This window comes from Antechinus flavipes, chromosome 2 (assembly GCF_016432865.1).
Source record: "Antechinus flavipes isolate AdamAnt ecotype Samford, QLD, Australia chromosome 2, AdamAnt_v2, whole genome shotgun sequence".
NCBI lineage: Eukaryota > Metazoa > Chordata > Mammalia > Dasyuromorphia > Dasyuridae > Antechinus > Antechinus flavipes.
This window is the reverse complement of record NC_067399.1, coordinates 582,539,855-582,559,632: the sequence shown is the minus strand read 5'-3', so window position 1 is coordinate 582,559,632 and position 19,778 is coordinate 582,539,855. Positions and strand designations below refer to the sequence as shown.

Below are 19,778 nucleotides of genomic sequence, written 5' to 3'. Positions count from 1 at the left end.
TCCTGGTAGTTCTTTAGATCTTCTGATTGTCCCAGGAGGACCACTGTTCTGTCTCAACTCTTCATTTGTTTTTACTACTCTATTTACACTCTTAAGGTACTATTTTGTCTTGTTTATGGAGAGATTTAGAGAGCTTGGAATTTTCTGACATCTTCCTAGAATCCTTTCCTTTATGTTTCTCTTGAGTCTTATATTTGAATGTCAACTTCATTTGCCTTTGTTTTTTGGGGTTTTTTAAACTAAGAATGCTTGAAAGCCCTTTAATTCATTAAAAATTCATTCCCCCCCCCTCCCCGTGAAGAATTATGTATAATTTTGCTGGGCAGGTTATCCTGGATAGTAATTCTAGCTCCATTATCATCCAGAAAATCTAATTCCAAGTTCTCTTCTCCTTTATTCCAATTTTTAAGGAATTATTTTCTTTAGTTAGTTTTGGACCTCTTTTTTCCATTTGGCTGTTTGCTTTTTAAAGAGGTATTTTCTTCTTGTTTTTGTTTAAAGATGGGGTTTTTTCCCCAGTTATTTTTTATGCCTCTCTTCATGAGATCATCTTCTATTTCAACAGCCATTCTCCTATTGATAAATAATAATCAAAAGATATGCTCTATCAACTCCGGGGTACCACTTCACATCTCTTGGACTAAGATGACAGGAAAAGACAATGAATATTAAAGGAGATGTGGGAAAACTAGGACCCCAATGCATTGTGGGTGAACTTGTGAAATGATCCAACTATTCTAAAGAGCAACTTGGAACTATGCCCAAAGGGCTATTAAACTGTGCATACCCTCTGATCCAACAATGTCTGTACTGGGCCTCTATCCCAAAGAGATCAGAAAGGAAAAGGACCAGAAAGAACCCACGTGTGCAAACATTTGTGGCAGCCCATTTTGTAGTGGCAAGAAACTGAAGACTGAATGGATGCCCATCAATTGGAGATTGGCTGAGTAAGTATGGCACATGAATGCTATGGAATACTATTGTTCTGAAAGAAACGATCAGCAGGATGATTTCAGAAAGGCCTGGAGAGACTTACATGAACTGATGCTGAGTGAAATGAGCAGAACCAGATCACTATACATGGCAACAAGATTATGTGATGGACAGCTGTGATGGATGTGGCTCTTCAAACAATGAGGTGATTTAAGGCAATTCCAATGGATTTTTGATGAAACATGCCATCCAGAGAAAAAACTAGGAAGACTGAATGTGGATGAATGCATAGTATTTTCACCTTTTTTTTGGTGGTGGTTCTTCTGCTTAGTGTTTGTTTTGGGGTTTTTTTGCACAGCATGATGAATATGCAAATATGTTTAGAAGAATTACACTTTTAACCAATATCAGATTGCTGTCTTGGGAAGGCGGAAAAGGGGGAAAAGAAGAAAGATTTGGAACACAAGGTTTTTGCAAAGGTGACTATTGAAAACTATCTTTGCATATATTTGGAAAAAATACTATTTTAAATACTATTTTGACCTATGCCCAAAATGTTATAAAATCTTGCATATCCTTTCATCTAACAACACTAAGCATGAATTCAAAGATTTTTTTTAAAGAGCCTATATGTACAGAAATATTTATGGCAGCTTTTTTCAAGGCAAAAAGCTTTGAGGGGATACCCATCAACTGGGGAATGACTGAATAAATTATGTGATTACAATGGACTATTTCCTTTTAGGAAATGATGTTCTCAAAAAAACCCTGAAAGTCCTCCATGAACTTAAGTGAAGTAAAATGTACTGTTTACAATTTAATAGCAATGTTGTGAGATGATCAGCCATAAATGACTTTGTTATTCTCAGCAATACAATGATCCAAGGCTTCTCTGAACTTAAGAAAAATGTTGTCCATACCCAGAAAAAAAACTGATTGTCTGAATACAGATTAATAAAAAAAAAAAAAAAAAACATCGAGGGAAGGGAGAAAAGGACAGAATCCATTTTCCTTTGCAACATGTCTTAGTAAAAACCTTTTATTTTAAATGTGTATAATGGGGGGGATGGAGGGGAGGGAGGAATATATCTAAGTACCTCAAGGAAGAGCTACTGCTGGGCACAGAATGTAAAAAGTTGGGAGTATGCACAGCTGGGATGGACAGAGATTGCAGTATTGGCTGTGGTAGATGTGGCTGTTAGACATTTCCAAAACTGGCTATACCATACCTTCTTGAGAGAGAGGGGATCATGATTCTGACTTTCTAGAGAATCACGGATATATTTCATTCAACATGCTAAATACTTGGGAGTTAGGAGAAGAGGAAAAAATGACTTCTGGCTTGTGGGTTCAAGGAAGTCTTAATGTAATTTATAATACTGGAATAAGAAAAATTTGAGTATCACCTCCCCCCAAAACAAATAAACACCAAACACAAATGCAGGTCACATTCAATGGAATGACAAGATAAAAATTTGGAAACCTAGAATGCCAAATTTAAGACTTTATTCAGCAGGTATTGAAAAACCAGTTAGTTTCAGAGGAGAATGACATATACTTAGCTTGCTTTTACTTATGTAGTCCAACTTAGAAATGAAAGCTTAAAGTTAGAATAGTGACAGTGAGCACGTGTAAAAGAGAAACTGGCTTTAAAAGACAAACTCTGGGAACACACTACATATAAAAATATTACTCAAAATGAAAGTCCAAAAATGTTTAATGAATAAAATGGAACAGAAACAGGGATTTGGAGGTTAAGTTGGGCTTTAGACATTTTTGTAATATCAAAATAATTTTTAAACTTGTTAAATATCAATTGACAAAAATAAGGCAAATTGTTTTAGAAGTATACATTCATTTTCATTTTTTTAACTCAAATTCTTTTCACAGAACTTAATGATATAAAATTTATCAACAGTAGTCTTGTCAAATCATATAAACCATAATTTTTATGCTTTCTTTAGAGTATGTCTTTGTTAACATTCAGAAATATCTTTGAGTTGATTAAGAATAAAGGCAGATTTCTGAAAATATTTTAATAATTAAAAATCTGTAAATTCTTCTTCGATTCTGTTGTAATGTAGTAACTGGTCTTCTAATCCATAACTGTCTATCAACTGAGTAAGGCTTAGTTTCTTGTTCTCCATAGACAATGTTGATTGCAGCTCAAAAAGTAATAGCTGGCTACTACTTCTCCACTTTTTTATCAATGATTGTAACTGTGAAAGATTATTCTGAAATAGAAAACAGAATTATGAGTATGTTATCTCTAATTACATTAATGTTTTAAATGTAAAAACTATCTTGGGCCTACTTTAAAAGTCAGAAGTTATTCAATCAATAAATATTTAAGGAGAACTTAAGTGCTAGGAATACAAGTATAAAACAGTCCCCATTCAAAAGCAGCTTACATATACATAAAAGATATAAAAAAAAAACCTATTATATAATATATATAATTAAATAAATTTATATAATCATAAATATAAAGTTAATAAGTACAAACACATACAAAGTGGTTAAATAAATACAAGGTAGTTTGGGAGAGAAGACTCTCCTACTCCTTTTTTCCCTATTTTCAAGGAACAGTTAATTCTGAAAGTTTCCAAAAAAAAAAAAAAAAATCCAAACCATCCAATCCAACAAACCTTTAGATTAAACATTTTGTGTCACAAAGGCAAAATGAAAAATCTGCCAATTATCCTCAGGCCCCATGCCTGTTTATATCATTCAGCCTTCTAGTTGAAGCAGACAGATGCTGATCTGAAAAACTCCAAACTTCCCTTTAGTACGAGACAAATAAATCTAGCCTTGGAAGAGGGATCTAAAACATGAAAATGAGAAGAGAAGGCAAAAAGCACAGAGTAGAACTTGAACAAAGAGAAGACACACTTCTAATCTACACTTTCATGAAAGTGAGATCCAAAAGTTACATGGTACACATATTCTGGGACTTTTTCAATGTATCAGTATTGACGTTTTTCTTCCTCAAAAATACTATTTGTAATATGGGGCAATTTAGGGGTAATCCTCTTGAGGGGAGTGAGGAAGCATACATGTGATAAGTATAAGAACCAGAAAATATGATGCATTCAGGGAACAAATGGGGCGCTTTCCTAGAGGCAGAAGTCTCCAAAAGGACTTGAACAGGGAAAAGTCACAGTCAGACCTATGCTTCATGAAAGTTATTTTGGTCGCTGAGTCAATTGACTGGGACTGGAAAAGCACAAGACTAAAATTGGGAGTCTATAGAAAATCATGAAATAGAATGATAATCATATGAGGAGATATGAGGAGGATGGCATGAGTTGCTGTGAACGTGAGTCTTAACAACTAAACTAGATACAAGGGTAAGGAAGATAAAGGACAATAATGAGTCTGAGGTTGTAAGCTGAATGACTGAAAGAATAAGGTTGCTTAAAAAGAACACAAGATATTTGGGGGGGCGAGGAGGGGAAGGGGAGGCTTGCATGCAAAGTCAAGATGGCAGAGAGAAGCCAGGAAGCTGCTGGAGCTCTCCCAGTTTTCCTTGGAAACAACATGAAAACAAGCAACAGAAACTACAAAAAGATGGAATGAAACAATTTTCCAACTCAACATACCCTGGAAGGACTTCTGCAAAGAAAGGGGAATGTGGCCCAGCTCAGATGGTGTCCCAGCAAACCAGCAGGAAGGTCTTAAAGACCCCTTGGTCCTGGCTCAATAGAACCACAGCCCAGCAGAACAGCAGGGCAGCCTCAGTCCCAGTGGCAGAAGGCAAATGGCCAGCCTAGAAAACAAGGCCCCAGCAGGCAGGACACTAAGTCGAGCTACCCGCTGCTGTGAGCAAGTCACCAAGCACAAAAGAGCCCCATGGCCAAAGCCCAAAGCTGCCCAAGAAACTGGAAGGGAGGGCAGAAGGAAAGAAGAAAGAAAAGAGGAAGAAGGAAGAAAGAAGGCAGTGAGGGAAAATGAGCAAAGAAACTTAAAAGGACTTTGACTATAGAAAGCAACAATGATGACAGGGAAGATCCAAATATCAACTTGTTAGAGAACCATGTGTAAAACCTCAAAGGGATACGAGCTGGTCTCAAACCCTAAGAGTCTTCTTGGGAGAGCTCATAAAAGTCAAATCAAGGAGAGAAGAAAAATTGAGAAATGAAAAAAAAGTATGCAAGAAAAAGTGAACAGGAAAGGATGGACAACATAAGTACTCTTAGCAATATGCCTTCATATCATCTCAAAATAGCAAGAAATAAATCTATAATAAAAGTATAAGAAAATATATGAAAACCTCCATATAAGTTAAAGCCTTCTGAAATAACTACAAAGAACTTATCTAAAAATTCCCACTCACATTAAACCACTTCATGTTTGCTAGAATACACTGAAAGTTAAATGACAAATACATTTCAAAGGCCTCCTACAGTAGGTAAAGCCCGTTCCCCACACACTATATAACAGATGGAAAAAACTGGTTTTGCCCTGCTATGCAAAGGAAATGTAATTCATGATTGGAGGAACCATGAAGAAAAGCCCAATAATTAAGAATATTCTATGTCTATGGGGAAAAAGGGTTTATAAATTCTGCCATTACTGTGTCCTAGGGATATTTATACTTGTATACACAATGCAACATAACTCTAATTCACAGAGGCTGAGAATGCCTAGCCAGCAGAGAGCAATACTGAAAGTATAAACAGGAAAAACAAAAAAGGAAGCCTGATTCCAGTTCTGAGAATAACAGAAAAAGATGATGATCAAAATAAAATGTCTGGTATGAGCTCATTTCCAAGCAGATAACCAATAGTGAATCCTATTAAGTGACAATAAAGTGGTAAATTAGAAAGAAAAAAGCCCTAAACTTGGGAGTCTAGGAGACCTGAGCTTGCAGTCCTTCTGTCATCTGCAGCACCTCATAGCTGAAGGACCCTGGGTTACTCCCCCTCTCTGGGGTTTGGATTTCTTATCTGTAAACAGAAAGGGGTAGAATTCATGGCCTTTGGCCCCTTCTCACTTAAAAGCTCTAATTCTATGAAACGAGGAAAACGAAATAAACATTCCAGAAAAGGCCATAATATAATGAATATAAGTATGTGCTAAAAAAATAAATAAATAAAAATAATTGGGGGGAAAAAAACAGATTCTGAATATCCCTCCAAAGATAATCAAATTAGCAAGAAACTCCAGAATTGCATATCAAAATCTTTAGAAAATGAAATTAGGATAAATCCCAAAGAAAAAATAAGGTAAGCACTGGACGGACTACATGTATCAGTGTATGATGGAGAATCTCTTCAAATGACTACAGGAGCTTTAAAAAAGAGAGAGAATTTTCTGACAGATCTAAGAAACTTCAAAACCCAGGAGGCTTTTAGTTCCTAGAAACAAGCCTGGTACTGAGTGTGCAATCAGCTTACTTGTTTGGGGGAGGACAAATACTGAATGGGCAGAGTCCAGGAGCTAATCTTGACTGTTCAAGGCCTTAGCTATTACACTACACACTGGACTTTGGTGCTAACTTCTAATTCTGATCTGAATGCCCTCTTCTGTTCCTGTACCACTGGCTCAGAAACTAATATCCCTGGTAACCGAGCTCATATTCTACAAAACTGCTATTTCTGGCCACTTCATGAGTGAGAATTATATAGCCACAACTGTCCACTCTGCTGCTCAGCTTAGGAAGTCCTACCTAATGGTGAGAAGGTCTAACAAAAGCAGAGGCAAGGAAGGTTATACTTGTGGCAAGTGGAAATGTTCTAAATAATTTTAAAGAATTTTTCCCTGTACCATGTAGGATAAAAAATTTTTTTAACAAAATCATGAATAGTCTTTCTCAATTTATAAAATAACTATATTTTAAGGACAACTAAATCTGAAGGACTTAAAAACTCTAATCAACATAATGACTAACTTTGTCCAGAGACTCATGATGAAACATATTACTTCCAGGTTGAGAGGTGATGGGACTCAAAGAGTACAGAATAAGCTAGGTGCTTATACAAACGTACACATGTATACACACATACACACACAAAAAAAAAAAAAAAAAAAAAAAAAACCTTTTTGTAGTGGCTAGAAACTGGAAACCAAGTGAATGTCCATCAGTTGAAGAATGGCTGAATAAGTTATGTATATGAATGTTACGTAATATTATTGTTCTATAAGAAACAATCACGGGACAGCTAGGTGGCACAGTGGATAGTGCACCAGCACTGAAGTCAGGAGGACCTGAGTTCAAATCTGCCCTCAGACACTTAACACCTCCTAGATGTGTGACCCGGGGCAAGTCACTGGGCAAAAAATGATCAAGAGGATGATTCAGAAAGGCCTGGAGAAACTTACATAAACTCATGTGAGTGAAGTGAGTAGAATCAAGAGACGTAGTACACAGCAGCAACATTATATCATGATCAACTGTGATGGACTCTTTTCAACAATAAGGTAATTCAGGCAAGGACCCACACTTAACACCATATACCAAGATAAGATCAAAATGGGTCCATGATCTAGGCATAAAGAACGAGATTATAAATAAATTGGAGGAACACAGGATAGTTTATCTCTCAGACTTATGGAGGAGGAAGACATTTGTGACCAAAGATGAACTAGAGACCATTACTGATCACAAAATAGAAAATTTTGATTATATCAAATTAAAAAGCCTTTGTACAAACAGAACGAATGCAAACAAGATTAGAAGGGAAGCAACAAACTGGGAAAACATCTTCACAGTTAAAGGTTCTGATAAAGGCCTCATTTCCAAAATATATAGAGAACTGACCCTAATTTATAAGAAACCAAGCCATTCTCCAAATGATAAATGGTCAAAAGATATGAACAGACAATTTTCAGAGGATGAAATTGAAACTATTACCACTCATATGAAAGAGTGTTCCAAATCCTTATTGATCAGAGAAATGCAAATTAAGACAGCTCTGAGATACCACTACACACCTGTCAGATTGGCTAAGATGACAGGAAAAAATAATGATGAATGTTGGAGGGGATGCGGGAAAACTGGGACACTAATGCATTGTTGGTGGAGCTGTGAACGAATCCAACCATTCTGGAGAACAATCTGGAATTATGCCCAAAAAGTTATCAAACTCTGCATACCCTTTAATCCAGCAGTGTTTCTATTGGGCTTATATCCCAAAGAGATACTAAAGGGAAAGGGACCTGTATGTGCCAAAATGTTTGTGGCAGCCCTCTTTGTAGTGGCTAGAAACTAGAAAATGAATGGATGCCCATCAATTGGAGAATGGCTGGGTAAATTGTGGTATATGAACGTTATGGAATATTATTGTTCTGTAAGAAATGACCAACTAGATGAATACAGAGAGGACTGGCGAGACTTACATGAACTGATGCTGAGTGAAATGAGCAGAACCAGGAGATCATTATACACTTTGACAACGATATTGTATGAGGATGTATTCTGATGGAAGTGGATTTCTTTGACAAAGAGACCTAACTCAGTTTCAACTGATAAATGATGGACAGAAGCAGCTACATCCAAAGAAAGAACACTGGGAAATCAATGTGATCTATTTGCATTTTTGTTTTTCTTCCCGGATTATTTTTACCTTCTGAATCCAATTTTCCCTGTGCAACAAGAGAATTGTTCGGTTCTGCAAACATATATTGTATTTAGGATATACTGCAACATATCCAACATATATTGGACTGCTTGCCATCTAGAGGAGGGAGTGGAGAGAGGGAGGGGGAAAATCGGAACAGAAGCGAGTGCAAGGGATAATGTTGTAAAAAAAAATTACCCTGGCATGGATTCTGTCAATATAAAGTTATTATAAAATAAAATATATATTTTTTAAAAAACCAATCAGGTAATTCAGGCCAGTTCCAATAGATTTGTGATGAAGAGAGCCATCTGCACCCAGAGAAAGAACTGTGGGGACTGAGTATAGATTACAACATAGTATTTTCACTTTTTTTTGTTGTTTTTTTTCCCTTTTTCCCATTTTGACCTGATTTTTCTTGTGCAGCCTGATAAATGTGGAAATATGTTTAGCTATATTTAAGCTATATTGGATTGCCTGTTGTCTATGGGAAGGAGTGGGAGAAAAATTTGGAACACAAGATTTTACAAGAGTGAAGGTTGAAAACTATCTTTGCTTGCATTTTAAAAATAAAAAGCTATTATAAAAAATGTGTTTAAAAAGGTTAATATACATGTATAACCAGAAAAAAATTATTTTTTTAAAAAATTAGGTATAGACCAGTATCTTATACTATATACCAAGATAAGTTCCAAATGGGTATATGACAACTTAAGAAATTTTTTCCATCTTTCGCCAAGGAAAGAGTTCATGACCAAAGGACGTCATAGAGTATTTTTCAGGAGATAAAATGAACAATTTTGCAATAGTTTTTGGTTAAGTCTGTCTGCCATAAACTCCAGTGGCTTCCTGTCAATTCTAGGATTAAATGCAAAGACTTTTATAGCCTACCCCTCCTCTTACCTTTCCAGTCTTCTTATACCTAGCACATTTTTTTTTTTTTTTGATCCAATGAAGTTAACTTCTTTGCTGCTCCTTGAATAAGAAACTCCATTTTCAGCTCTGGGCATTTTTAATGGCTAATACTCCCCATGCCTAGAATACCCTACTTCCTCCTCATTGTCTCTGTTGATTATTTCCAATTTATTCTGTATAGCTTGTTTATATATAGTTGTTTGCATTAGATTGTGAGCTCCTTGAGCACAGATTATCTTTTGTATTTCTCTGTATAGCCAGCACTTAACAGTATCTGATACAAGGTAGGGCACTCTAGCAATGCTTATGCACTGACTTATTTACTATTTTTATTTCCCAAAGAATATACAAATCAGAAACAGTCCTTGATTGTTAGGATTTTTACAAGGTGCTAATAAGTAAGTGGAGTGAGGAGACAGTAATTAAATCTAGTTTAGCATTGATTTAATCCTACAACAAATAATGGTTTCCTAGTGATATAATGATTGAGGTATACTCAGTATATAGCATATAAACAAGAAGCTCTCAGGGCTAGACACAGAAGCCCACTAGAAGCTCTGAGCCTCAGCCAGGATTCAGTCGAGGAGATTCATAAGCCAGAGAACGCAGCTTAAGCTCTCGAAACCAAGGAAAGAGATAGGCCTCTATTAAAGCTAACCAGGCCCCAGGAAAAGAGACAACACTTTGAAGGAGAAAATAAAGGATTTGGATTTTAACTCCTGGCTGCATTTGGGGTGATTATATGAACTGAAATGAAGGCTGCCCCCAGAAGCCCTCCAAGAAACCTACCCCAGAGAACATTATATTTTAGAGAATATTACACTTGATCTCAAAAAAGGGAAAAGCAGGGGAAGGACTCTACAAGACAGATGGAAAAATAGCCCAGGTAAAGAGCTGGATGGCACATGAAACATGGTCAGACCAAAAGTGAACTAAATATAGTAGGATAAGTGAGTCTGCATTTATTTGCCAATCAAGACAGCTCAGGCCCAAGATGAGAGAGTTCCAGAACTGAGATTAACTCTTCCAAGAACTGGGAATATGGTTTCTGGAAGTTCAGTCAAGAAAATGCTGTTCCAAATTGAGGAAAGCAGACTATTGGTAATAGCAGCAAGATGTTTTGGTGGATAGCTAGATAGGATATGCTGGAATTTTTTTTTTTTCTGAAAGCTGAGCAGCGAATACATTCTTACTTTATTTTAATATTAACAACATTAATTAACAAAAATTGGGAAAAGGATCAAAGAAATTGTCATTCTGGATCTGATCCAGATCACTAGGATGAACTGTATAATGGCAACTTTGGAGGAAAGTCACCACTCAATCTTTGGATAAAGCCAATCTTAGAAGAAAGCCAGTTAATAGTAAGACCAATACACTAGAGTTCAGCAAACACAGGAGACAAGAATAATCTTACAATGATTTGTATGTAGAAAATGACTTTCAGCAGAGAACAAATGGATAGATCTATCCCATGGATTAAAATTCTATAGAGAAAGAGCGGGGTAGAGCCAAGATGGCAGAGTAAAGGCAGGAAAACTTGCCCAACCTCTCCCCTAAATTGCTCCAAACTCTCTTAAATAATGGCTCTAAATAAATTTTAGAGCATCACAACACCCAAAAAGATGGAGTAAAACATTTTCCAGCTAAAGGCAAATTAGGTCTGTGACACTGGGGTGGGAGCCCAGCATGGAGTCTCAGCGGCCCCAGATCCAGCTCTGGCCCAGATCCCAATATCAGAAGCGGGACCTCTGAAAGCAGTAGCAATGCTGGAGGCTCCTGGACCTCTGAGTCCCAAGTGCCGGGACATTAGGGAGGACTCCGAAGGTGAGTGGAGACTCTGCGGCAACAAGGTGAGAGTCTGGTGTACAGACCTAGTGCAGCCAGGTCATCTAAGCCCCAGGTCAGCCAACCAGCACAATAGGCCTTACAGTCACAGTGGGGATGGGACACACCTAATAGCTCCAGAGCAGAAAAGAGAAATTGTGGTCAGACTCCTAGAAGGATTTCTGGAAACAGTGGCACAAAACCCCTGAAGCTTGGTGTTGGAATCCTTACTAACTGCTAACTAATTAGAGTTGATCTAATCTTACAAGAAGATTTTGGCCAGAACCTGAAACAAGGTACTAAGTAGAACTAATTAATACAAGGCTTGTGTTCACACCTTTACTCATTGGAGTCCACAAGTATGCTAGCTTCACAAAGTACACTTTCTAACTTCAAAGGAGTCCACACCTCCCTTAAAGCTCTTTGGGCCAGAGCACTATGGGAGAAAACCCATAATCCCATTCTCTCAGAAGATTCACATATAAGGCGAGACAGCCATTCCAGAATATATTTTTTCCTCTTGGCTGGCTGGTCGCAGAAGAGAGTTCAGCTGGACTCAAGAGGAGCGACTCTGGTGCAGAGAACACTTTGACGGATTTCAGTGGAGCTACGCCAGAAGCCCTCTCTCCGCGGCAAGTTGGTGGCTGGGCTCCCCAGAAGGAGACAAGAGAGACATTCCATCTCTGTGTTGGTTGGAGGCTGAAGAAAGCAGAGGCAGAGGCTGAAGGACAGAACCTTTGGATTTGGAGATATTCGGAGGGCTCTAAGCCTCTAAGCCCTGTGTTTTGAGAAGAACAAGAACTCCAACATTTGAACTCATAACAGCTTGGGACAATGAATCCTCCCCCCTGGAAACAGCCCTGCTTTAACAGAGAGTTAAAGGCAGAGGAATAGGTAGGGAAATGAGCAGAAAACAAAAAGTTTCCTGACCATTGAAAGTTATGGTGACAAAGAAAATCAAAACACACTCTGAGAAGAAGATGATAAAATCCAATCTCCTACATCCAAAGCCTCCAAGGAAAATAAGAATTTGGCTCAGGTCATGGAAGAGCTCAAAAGGCACTTTGAAAATCAAGTAAGAGAAATAGAGGAAAAATTAAGGAAACAATTGAGAGAGGTCCAAAAGCTAATGAGGTGCAGAATGCCATAGAAAGCAAAACTGGCCAATTGAAAAAGGAGGTATAAAAAATACTGAGGAAAATAATTCTTTTAAAAAATAGAATTGATGAGAATTATGTTTAGAAAGTTATCAAACTGTCTATACCCTTTGATCCAGCATTTTTTCTACTAGGTTTATATCCCAAAGAGATCTTTAAAGGAAGGAAAGGAACCACATGTGCAAAAATGTTTGTAGCAGCCCTTTTTATAGTGGCAAGAAACTGGAAACTGAGTGTATCCCCATCAGCTGGAGAATGGCTGAATAACTTATGGTATATATAAATGTTATGGAATATTATTGTTCTATAAGAAACTATCAGCAGGATGATGTTAGAGAGGCTTGGAGAAACTTACATGAAATGATGCTAAGTAAAATGAGCAGAACTTGGAGGTTCATTATACACGACAAAAACAAGAATACACAATGATCAATTTTGATGGACGTAGCTCTTTACAACAATAAGATGACTGAGACCAATTCCAATGATTTTATGATGAAGACAGCTACCTAAACCCAGAGAGAGGACTGTGGGAACTGACTGTGGATCACAACACTGTATTTTCACTTTTTTGTTGTTTGCTTGCATTATGTTTTCTTTCTCTTTTTTCCTTTTTGATCTGATTTTTCTTATGCAGCAAGATTACTATATAAATATGCATGCATATATTGAATTTAACACATATTTTAACATGTTTAACATAGATTACTTGCCATCTAGGGGAGGGAGAGGGAAGAAGGAGGGAAAATTTGGAACACAAGGTTTTTTTTTTGTTTTTTTTTTTTAATTTTTTTTTTATTTTAATAATTTTTTATTGATAGAATGCATGGCAGGGTAATTTTTTACAGCATTATCCCTTGCATTCATTTCTGTTCCAATTTTTCCCCTCCCTCCCTCCACCCCTTCCCCCAAATGGCAAGAGTTCTTTACATGTTGAATGGGTTGCAGTATATCCTAGATACAATATATGTGTGCAGAACCAAACAGTTTTCTTGTTGCACAGGGAGAATTGAATTCAGAAGGTATAAATAACCCGGGAGGAAAAACATAAATGCAAGCAGTTTATATTCATTTCCAGTGTTCTTTCTCTGGGTGTAGCTGCTTCTGTCCATCTTTGATCAATTAAGGCTCTCTTTATCAAAGAGGTCCACTTCCATTAGAATACATCCTCAAACAGTATCGTTGTTGAGGTATATAATGATCTCCTGGTTCTGCTCATTTCACTCAGCATCAGTTCATGTAAGTCTCTCCAAGCCTCTCTGTAATCATCCTGCTGGTCATTCCTTACAGAACAATAATATTCCATAACGTTCATATAACACAATTTTTTTTTACTCAACCATTCTCCAATTGATGGACATCCTTTCATTTTCCAGCTTCTAGCCACTACAAACAGGGCTGCCACAAACATTTTGGCACATACAGGTCCCTTTCCTTTCTTTAGTATCTCTTTGGGGTATAAGCCCAGTAGAAACACTGCTGGATCAAAGGGTATGCACAGCTTGATAACTTTTTGAGCATAGTTCCAAACTGCTCTCCAGAATGGCTGGATGTGTTCATAATTCCACCAACAATGTATCAGTGTCCCTGTTTTCCCACATCCCCTCCAACATTCCCCATTATCTTTCCCTGTCATTCTAGCCAATCTGACAGGTGTGTAGTGGTATCTCAGAGTTGTTTAATTTGCATTTCTCTGATTAATAATGATTTGGAGCATATTTTCATATGTCTATAAATAGTTTCAATTTCTTCGTCTGAGAATTGTCTGTTCATATCCTTTGACCATTTATCAATTGGAGAATGGTTTGATTTCTTATAGATTAGGGTCAGTTCTCTATATATTTTGGAAATGAGGCCTTTATCAGAACCTTTGATTGTAAAAATGTTTTCCCAGTTTATGGAACACAAGGTCTTTAAGGGTCCATGCTAAAAAATTATCCATACATGTTTTGAAAATAAAATGCTTTAAGGAAAGAAAAAAAATACAACTGAGCAAAAGGAAGCTAATAACTTTATGAGAAATCAAGACACAATAAAGCAAAACCAAAAACATGAAAAATTGGGGTGGGGAGACAGAAATGTAAAATATCTCATTGGAAAAACTGACCTGAAAAACAGATCTAGGAGAGATAATTTAAAAATTATTGGTCTACCTGAAAATCATGATCAAATAAAGAGACTGGACCTCATCTCTCAATAAATTATCAAAGAAAACTATCCTGATATTCTAGAACCAGAGGGTACAATAGAAATTGAACGAATCTACTGATCACCTCCTGAAAGAGATACCAAAAAGAAAACTCCCATAGCCAAATTTCAAATCAAGGAGAAAATACTGCAAGCCTCCAGAAAGAAACAATTCCAAGTATAGTGAAGCCACAGTCAGGATAACACAAGATTTAGCAGTTTCTACATTAAAGGACCGGAGGGTTTGGACTATGATATTCTGGAGGGCAATGGAGCTAAGATTACAACCAAGGATCACCTACCCAGCAAAACTGAGTATAATCCTTCAGAGGAAAAGATGGATATTCTATAAAACAGGATTTTCAAGCATTCATGATGAAAAGGCCAGAGCTGAAGGGAAAGTTGATTTTCAAATACAGGATGCAGGAGAAGCATAAGGAGGTAAACAGCAAAGTGCTATCATAAGGGATTTAATGTTTATCTGTTTACATTCCTACATTGAAGGATGACAGAATATTTTTAGTGTTACAGCAGTTTGAAGGTAGACACAGGTGTGAAATGAATATGAAGAATAGCATAATTTTTAAATGATGAAATTAAGGGATGAGATAGGAATGTATTGGGAGAAAGGGAAAAAGAGAAGTGGAATGGTGCAAATTACCTGCCATAAAAAAGAGACAAGAAAAAGCTTTTATAGTAGAAGGGAAGAGGAGGAGAAGAGGGTGAGTGAATGAACCTTACTTTCATCAGGCTCAAATAGGAAATAACATACATATTCTGAGGAGTATAGAAAACTATCTTACCCTGCAGGAAAATAGGAGGGGAATGGGACATGGGAAGGAAAAGAGAGAGCATTTGGGAGGAGGGAGTGGTCACTAGCAAAACACTTTTGACAAAGGACAGGGTAAAAGGAGAAAGAATAAATGGGAGGAAATACAATTAGCAATAATAATTTAAAATTTTTCGAAGTTTCTCTGATAAAGCCTTATTTCTCAAACATAGAGGTAATTGAGTCAAATTTATGAAAAATAAGTGCCTTGCCCCAACTGATAAATGATCAAATTATATGATGTGCCCAAAGGGCTATAAAATTCATGCATATTCTTTGACCTAATACCACCACTGTTAGACATGAATATCAAGCGATTTGGAGAAAATTTTTTTAAAAAGAAAGAAAGAAAATTACTCATATGTACAAAAAATAATTCATAGCTGCTCTCCTCAGGGGGAAAAAAAAAAGGGAAATTGAAAAGATGCCCCATCAATTAGGGATTAGCTCAATAAACTGTAGTATGTTTTTGTGATCGAATATTATCCTTCTCTGGGAAATGAGCAGCATGCTCTCAGGGAAAAAAAAAAGATCTGGAAAGTCCTCCATGAACAAAGTAGTCTAGATAAATAGATGGATTCACAATAGGTTAAATGATTATATCATGATATGACAGCACCAGGGTTCTTTGGTTTATTCTCTGGAAGCAGTTTTCCTAAAAGTTAACAAAGTTATCTCTGAGACCCGATTGACACCTGCCTCCCCTGACACGGCTTCCTGGTCACCTAAGGGCATAAAAATTCCTATGCAGAATGAAATTGGGGCCCTTCAGACTAGATGAATATCAAAAAGCTGAGCAAGTCATCACACCATACTGGACTGACCCAAGACATTTTTCCTTGATGATGAAGGTAGGTTTGAGATGAAGGAAGATGTCTATAGAAGGTAAGTACCACAGTGTGCTTGCTGCATACCCTTAATAGGTTTGGGTTCCATAAACCTATTGTAAACTACTAGATGACTTATGAGTGCCTCATTTCATCCTCAAAATGAACCAGAAGTAAAAGAGGGTGATAGCTCTCAAGGCTTTCTCTAAGACAAGGGTATAATGAATTAGGTTTGTTGTCAACTTAGACAAAAATTTCCAGAGGTGAGTTTAGCCTCTGACCAGTACTGTTGCAACACTTTTTTCAATGATTCAATGATGGCATAGTATATTTATCAAATTTACAGATGACACAAAGCTGGGAATGATAGAACATTACATGACAATAAGGCTCTAACTGATTAGAACATTTGGAAAGATTTAATAAAATGACCTTTGAACAGGAATAAATATCAACTTGTACTTTTAAGGTTCATTCATTAAAATCAAAGGAGATGTGGTTTATCTACCCTAAAGAAGCCCGTCAAAAGCCTTATTTCTTAATTGGTAGGACAGTATATTATATGTTAGATACGTATGTTTGCTGTAATTTATGTCATAAAACATATTTGGGCAACCAATCTTAAGGTTCTTACCTTTGATCTATACATTTTGGTCAATTTTAGCCTTCGAAGAAGCTCTTCCTTCTCTTGAACTTGCTTCAACAATTTCATCTTTTCTTCAAGCAATTCTTGCTTACCAAAGCCTTCTGATACTACCTGGGAGAGATTATCTGGCAGAGTACTTATGACAAGGGATTTGTTTCTATAAATATCAACATCCATTAAGCAGTCTTTCAAAGACACACTTTCTTCAGCTGCTTTTTCTATGTTTTTACAGTTTTCTGGAGATCCAGAACAGTTTTCACCACTGGAAGATGTTGCTTCCTTTAAAGTAGCAGAGTTATTTTCAGTACCTACTTTAAGACGTTTTGCCACAGTATGACAGGAATGAAATGAACTTCTTGTTTTCTTTAACCGTTCTCTCAGTGTTGTACTCATTGGCTAAAAAAGGAACCAAAATTAATATTAAAATTTTTTAAAAACATAAATAAAACAACCACTCAAACAACATCCCACTTGTGTAGCAAACATCATTTGATGCCAGATGCATTCTGTCTCTACACCCTATTATCTGCAGCTATCCCTATTAATACAGAAAAGGAAACTTTAGTAGCTACGTAATGGGAGCCACAGTTTCCTATTAGAAGAGTACAGAGTAAAATGTAAAGGTGAAATTGTAGGGGACTCCTTTTAGGAGATTCACAAAATGATTCAAGAAAGCACTCAAAAAAGGCCAAATTCTTTCATTCAAAAAAAAAAAAAAAAAGTTGAAATTACTCAAGTAATTCAATTTATAACTTAGTTATATAATCTGATACAGAAGTACCTCTGTGATATTGCCAAAAGTAATTATATAGTTTCCAAAAAAAATTAGAAGTGATAATTTTTAGTTAAGTGTGAGGAGTATTTTTAAGAAAAGTATCATATATTGTATTTAACTTATACTTTAACATATTTAACATGTACAGGTCAACCTGCCATCTGGGGGAAGGGGTGGGGGGAATGGGTGGGGGGAAGGAGGGGAAAAGTTGGAACAAAAGGTCTTGCAACTGTCAATGCTGAAAAATTACCCATGCATATATCTTGTAAAAAAAAAACTATTTTTAAAAAGTATCATATGATATGACAGAAAAAGCTTTCGGCTTGAATTATGTATATTGCACTGGGCAATATTGACCTTGGAGAAATCCTTTTTAACATGTGAACTTTAGTTTCTCCTGCAAAATAAGAAATGATTTCTAAAATCTCTTGTACCTTAAAATCCTATTATCCACTTTATACATTATGCTTCGACTGAAATTTCTGGTGATCCTTCAACCAAATATTAAAAATGTATTCTGCTTTAATATAGTAGAGTGCTTAATATGCAATAATGAGAATGCCCAGTTCAAACAATTGTTAATACTTAATAGCTGTGTGACGAGGAATCCAGGGGCTCCCGAGGACGGGGACCCAATCATACCTGTTTCCCAGAATTCTGAGTCGGAGGACCGGTTACCACTTCCCGGGCCGGGGGAGGCACAGGGAAGGGCGGAGCTCCATCGGATGGAATTTCCATCTCGAAAATGGAACGTTTGCTCTAGAAAACACAAACGCATAAAACTGAAGTCAAAACAAAGTATGTTTAAAAATGACCACAAATGCTCCCTCCCCTCGGTCCCGAAAACCTTCCAAGTCTGGCACTAATTAGCAGGGCTCGTATTGGAGACGCCCCCCGGGGACCGGGGCCATAGGACGTCCCAAGACTTCGGTAAACTCTAGGCTTAGAAGCCGCGCCTCCCAAACCTTCCTCCTCAGACATTCGGACCATCCAGCCTCCAGCCCGAAAGAGAACCAAAGCCCAGCTCCCTGGACGAGGTCCCGAAGCCCCAGGGAAAGCCCGGCCCCGGAGAAAGGCGGCTTCCGGGCCGGGCTGCAAACTCACGCTCCAGAGAACAAGGAGCGCACCTGAGGCGACGCGAAGCGAGGCGGAGGACCCCTAGGAGAACGCGGCTTGCCCCGCCCACCACCTCCTTCCGTCGACTCTACACTGAGGAGACAGGCTCGTAGTACGCACGCGCGCTGGGACGGCGGTTACACTTCACCAGCATTCACACCCCGCCCCTTCCTGGCGTGGCGGGAACACTAAGCAAACTCGGAAGGAGCCACCATTGGCCCACTGGACAGAACAGGTCGGGCGGGGAAAAGGACGCGTGCCTTTTGTTTGCTTCCTGCAGAGTAAAAAAGGCACCGACCTTCCTAGAAGAAAAGGGGACGTAGTTTCCTCCACTCCGCCGCAGCCCCGCGCGCTGCTTCTCCGAGCGAGAGCCCCTCTGGCGCCGTCACGTAACCAAGTCACGTCAAGTCAAGACCTCTGCCTGAAGTCCCGCTTCCGCCACCGAAGGGATCGTGGTCTTCTCTGAGCCGCCCCAAGTCCCAGTAACCTTCCCGGTTACTAGTAGTCATTAGCGTCCATGACAGGATTTGAACTCGATCCTGTGCCTCTAGAGGCACAAAGCCTCCCTATCTTTTTCTCAAACAGATCCTCGCCCCTAGGCATCTCGTACTCTTGGAGAAGCGCCTTCCCCACATACGAATGCCTCCTCCGCCCCACTGCGGTCGGGTCCCCTCCACACAAAGCCCAAAGGGAAGTTCCCAAAGCTCAGAGATTCCCCGCTTTCTTCCTCCATAAACTAAGGAGGTTTCCCAGATTCGATCTCAACTGCTTTGTGGGGGGCTGGTGGTGCGCTGGGCCGAGTCCCGGGTCTGACAACGGGAAGGTCTGAGTTCCGATATGGCCTCAGTCGCTTCCTAACTGGTGACCCTGAACAACCCCCTTGGCCCCTGTTGGCCTCAGTTTCGTCATCTGTAAAATGAGCTGGAACCCGCAAAGACAAAGGATGGAGAGCTACAGGCCGTACCGAGCCACGAGTGGGGGCGGGGGTGAGAGGTTTCTCTGTA

At 38.2% G+C, this 19,778-nt stretch overlaps 1 protein-coding gene across 1 annotated transcript; it reads right to left on the bottom strand.

Moving 5' to 3' along the window:
- Nucleotides 1–2,417: 2,417 nt before the first annotated feature.
- Nucleotides 2,418–18,928, bottom strand: SFR1 (SWI5 dependent homologous recombination repair protein 1). Its single transcript, XM_051981357.1, has 4 exons — nucleotides 18,786–18,928; nucleotides 18,301–18,417; nucleotides 16,872–17,279; nucleotides 2,418–3,167 (listed from the first exon to the last, which is right to left on the bottom strand). Exons 2-4 carry the CDS (start codon nucleotides 18,394–18,396, stop codon nucleotides 2,976–2,978), a joined length of 696 nt encoding a protein of 231 aa, XP_051837317.1. The 5' UTR covers nucleotides 18,397–18,417; nucleotides 18,786–18,928; the 3' UTR covers nucleotides 2,418–2,975.
- Nucleotides 18,929–19,778: the final 850 nt, after the last annotated feature.

Excerpts from the sequence above, each read along its gene's own strand:
- SFR1 (XM_051981357.1), bottom strand. The coding sequence starts at position 18,396 with ATGGAAATTCCATCCGATGGAGCTCCGCCCTTCCCTGTGCCTCCCCCG. Across the intron at positions 17,280-18,300 it reads CTCAGAATTCTGGGAAACAG|CCAATGAGTACAACACTGAG; the intron begins GTATGATTGGGT and ends TTCCTTTTTTAG. Across the intron at positions 3,168-16,871 it reads CCAAAATGTATAGATCAAAG|AATAATCTTTCACAGTTACA; the intron begins GTAAGAACCTTA and ends TTTCTATTTCAG.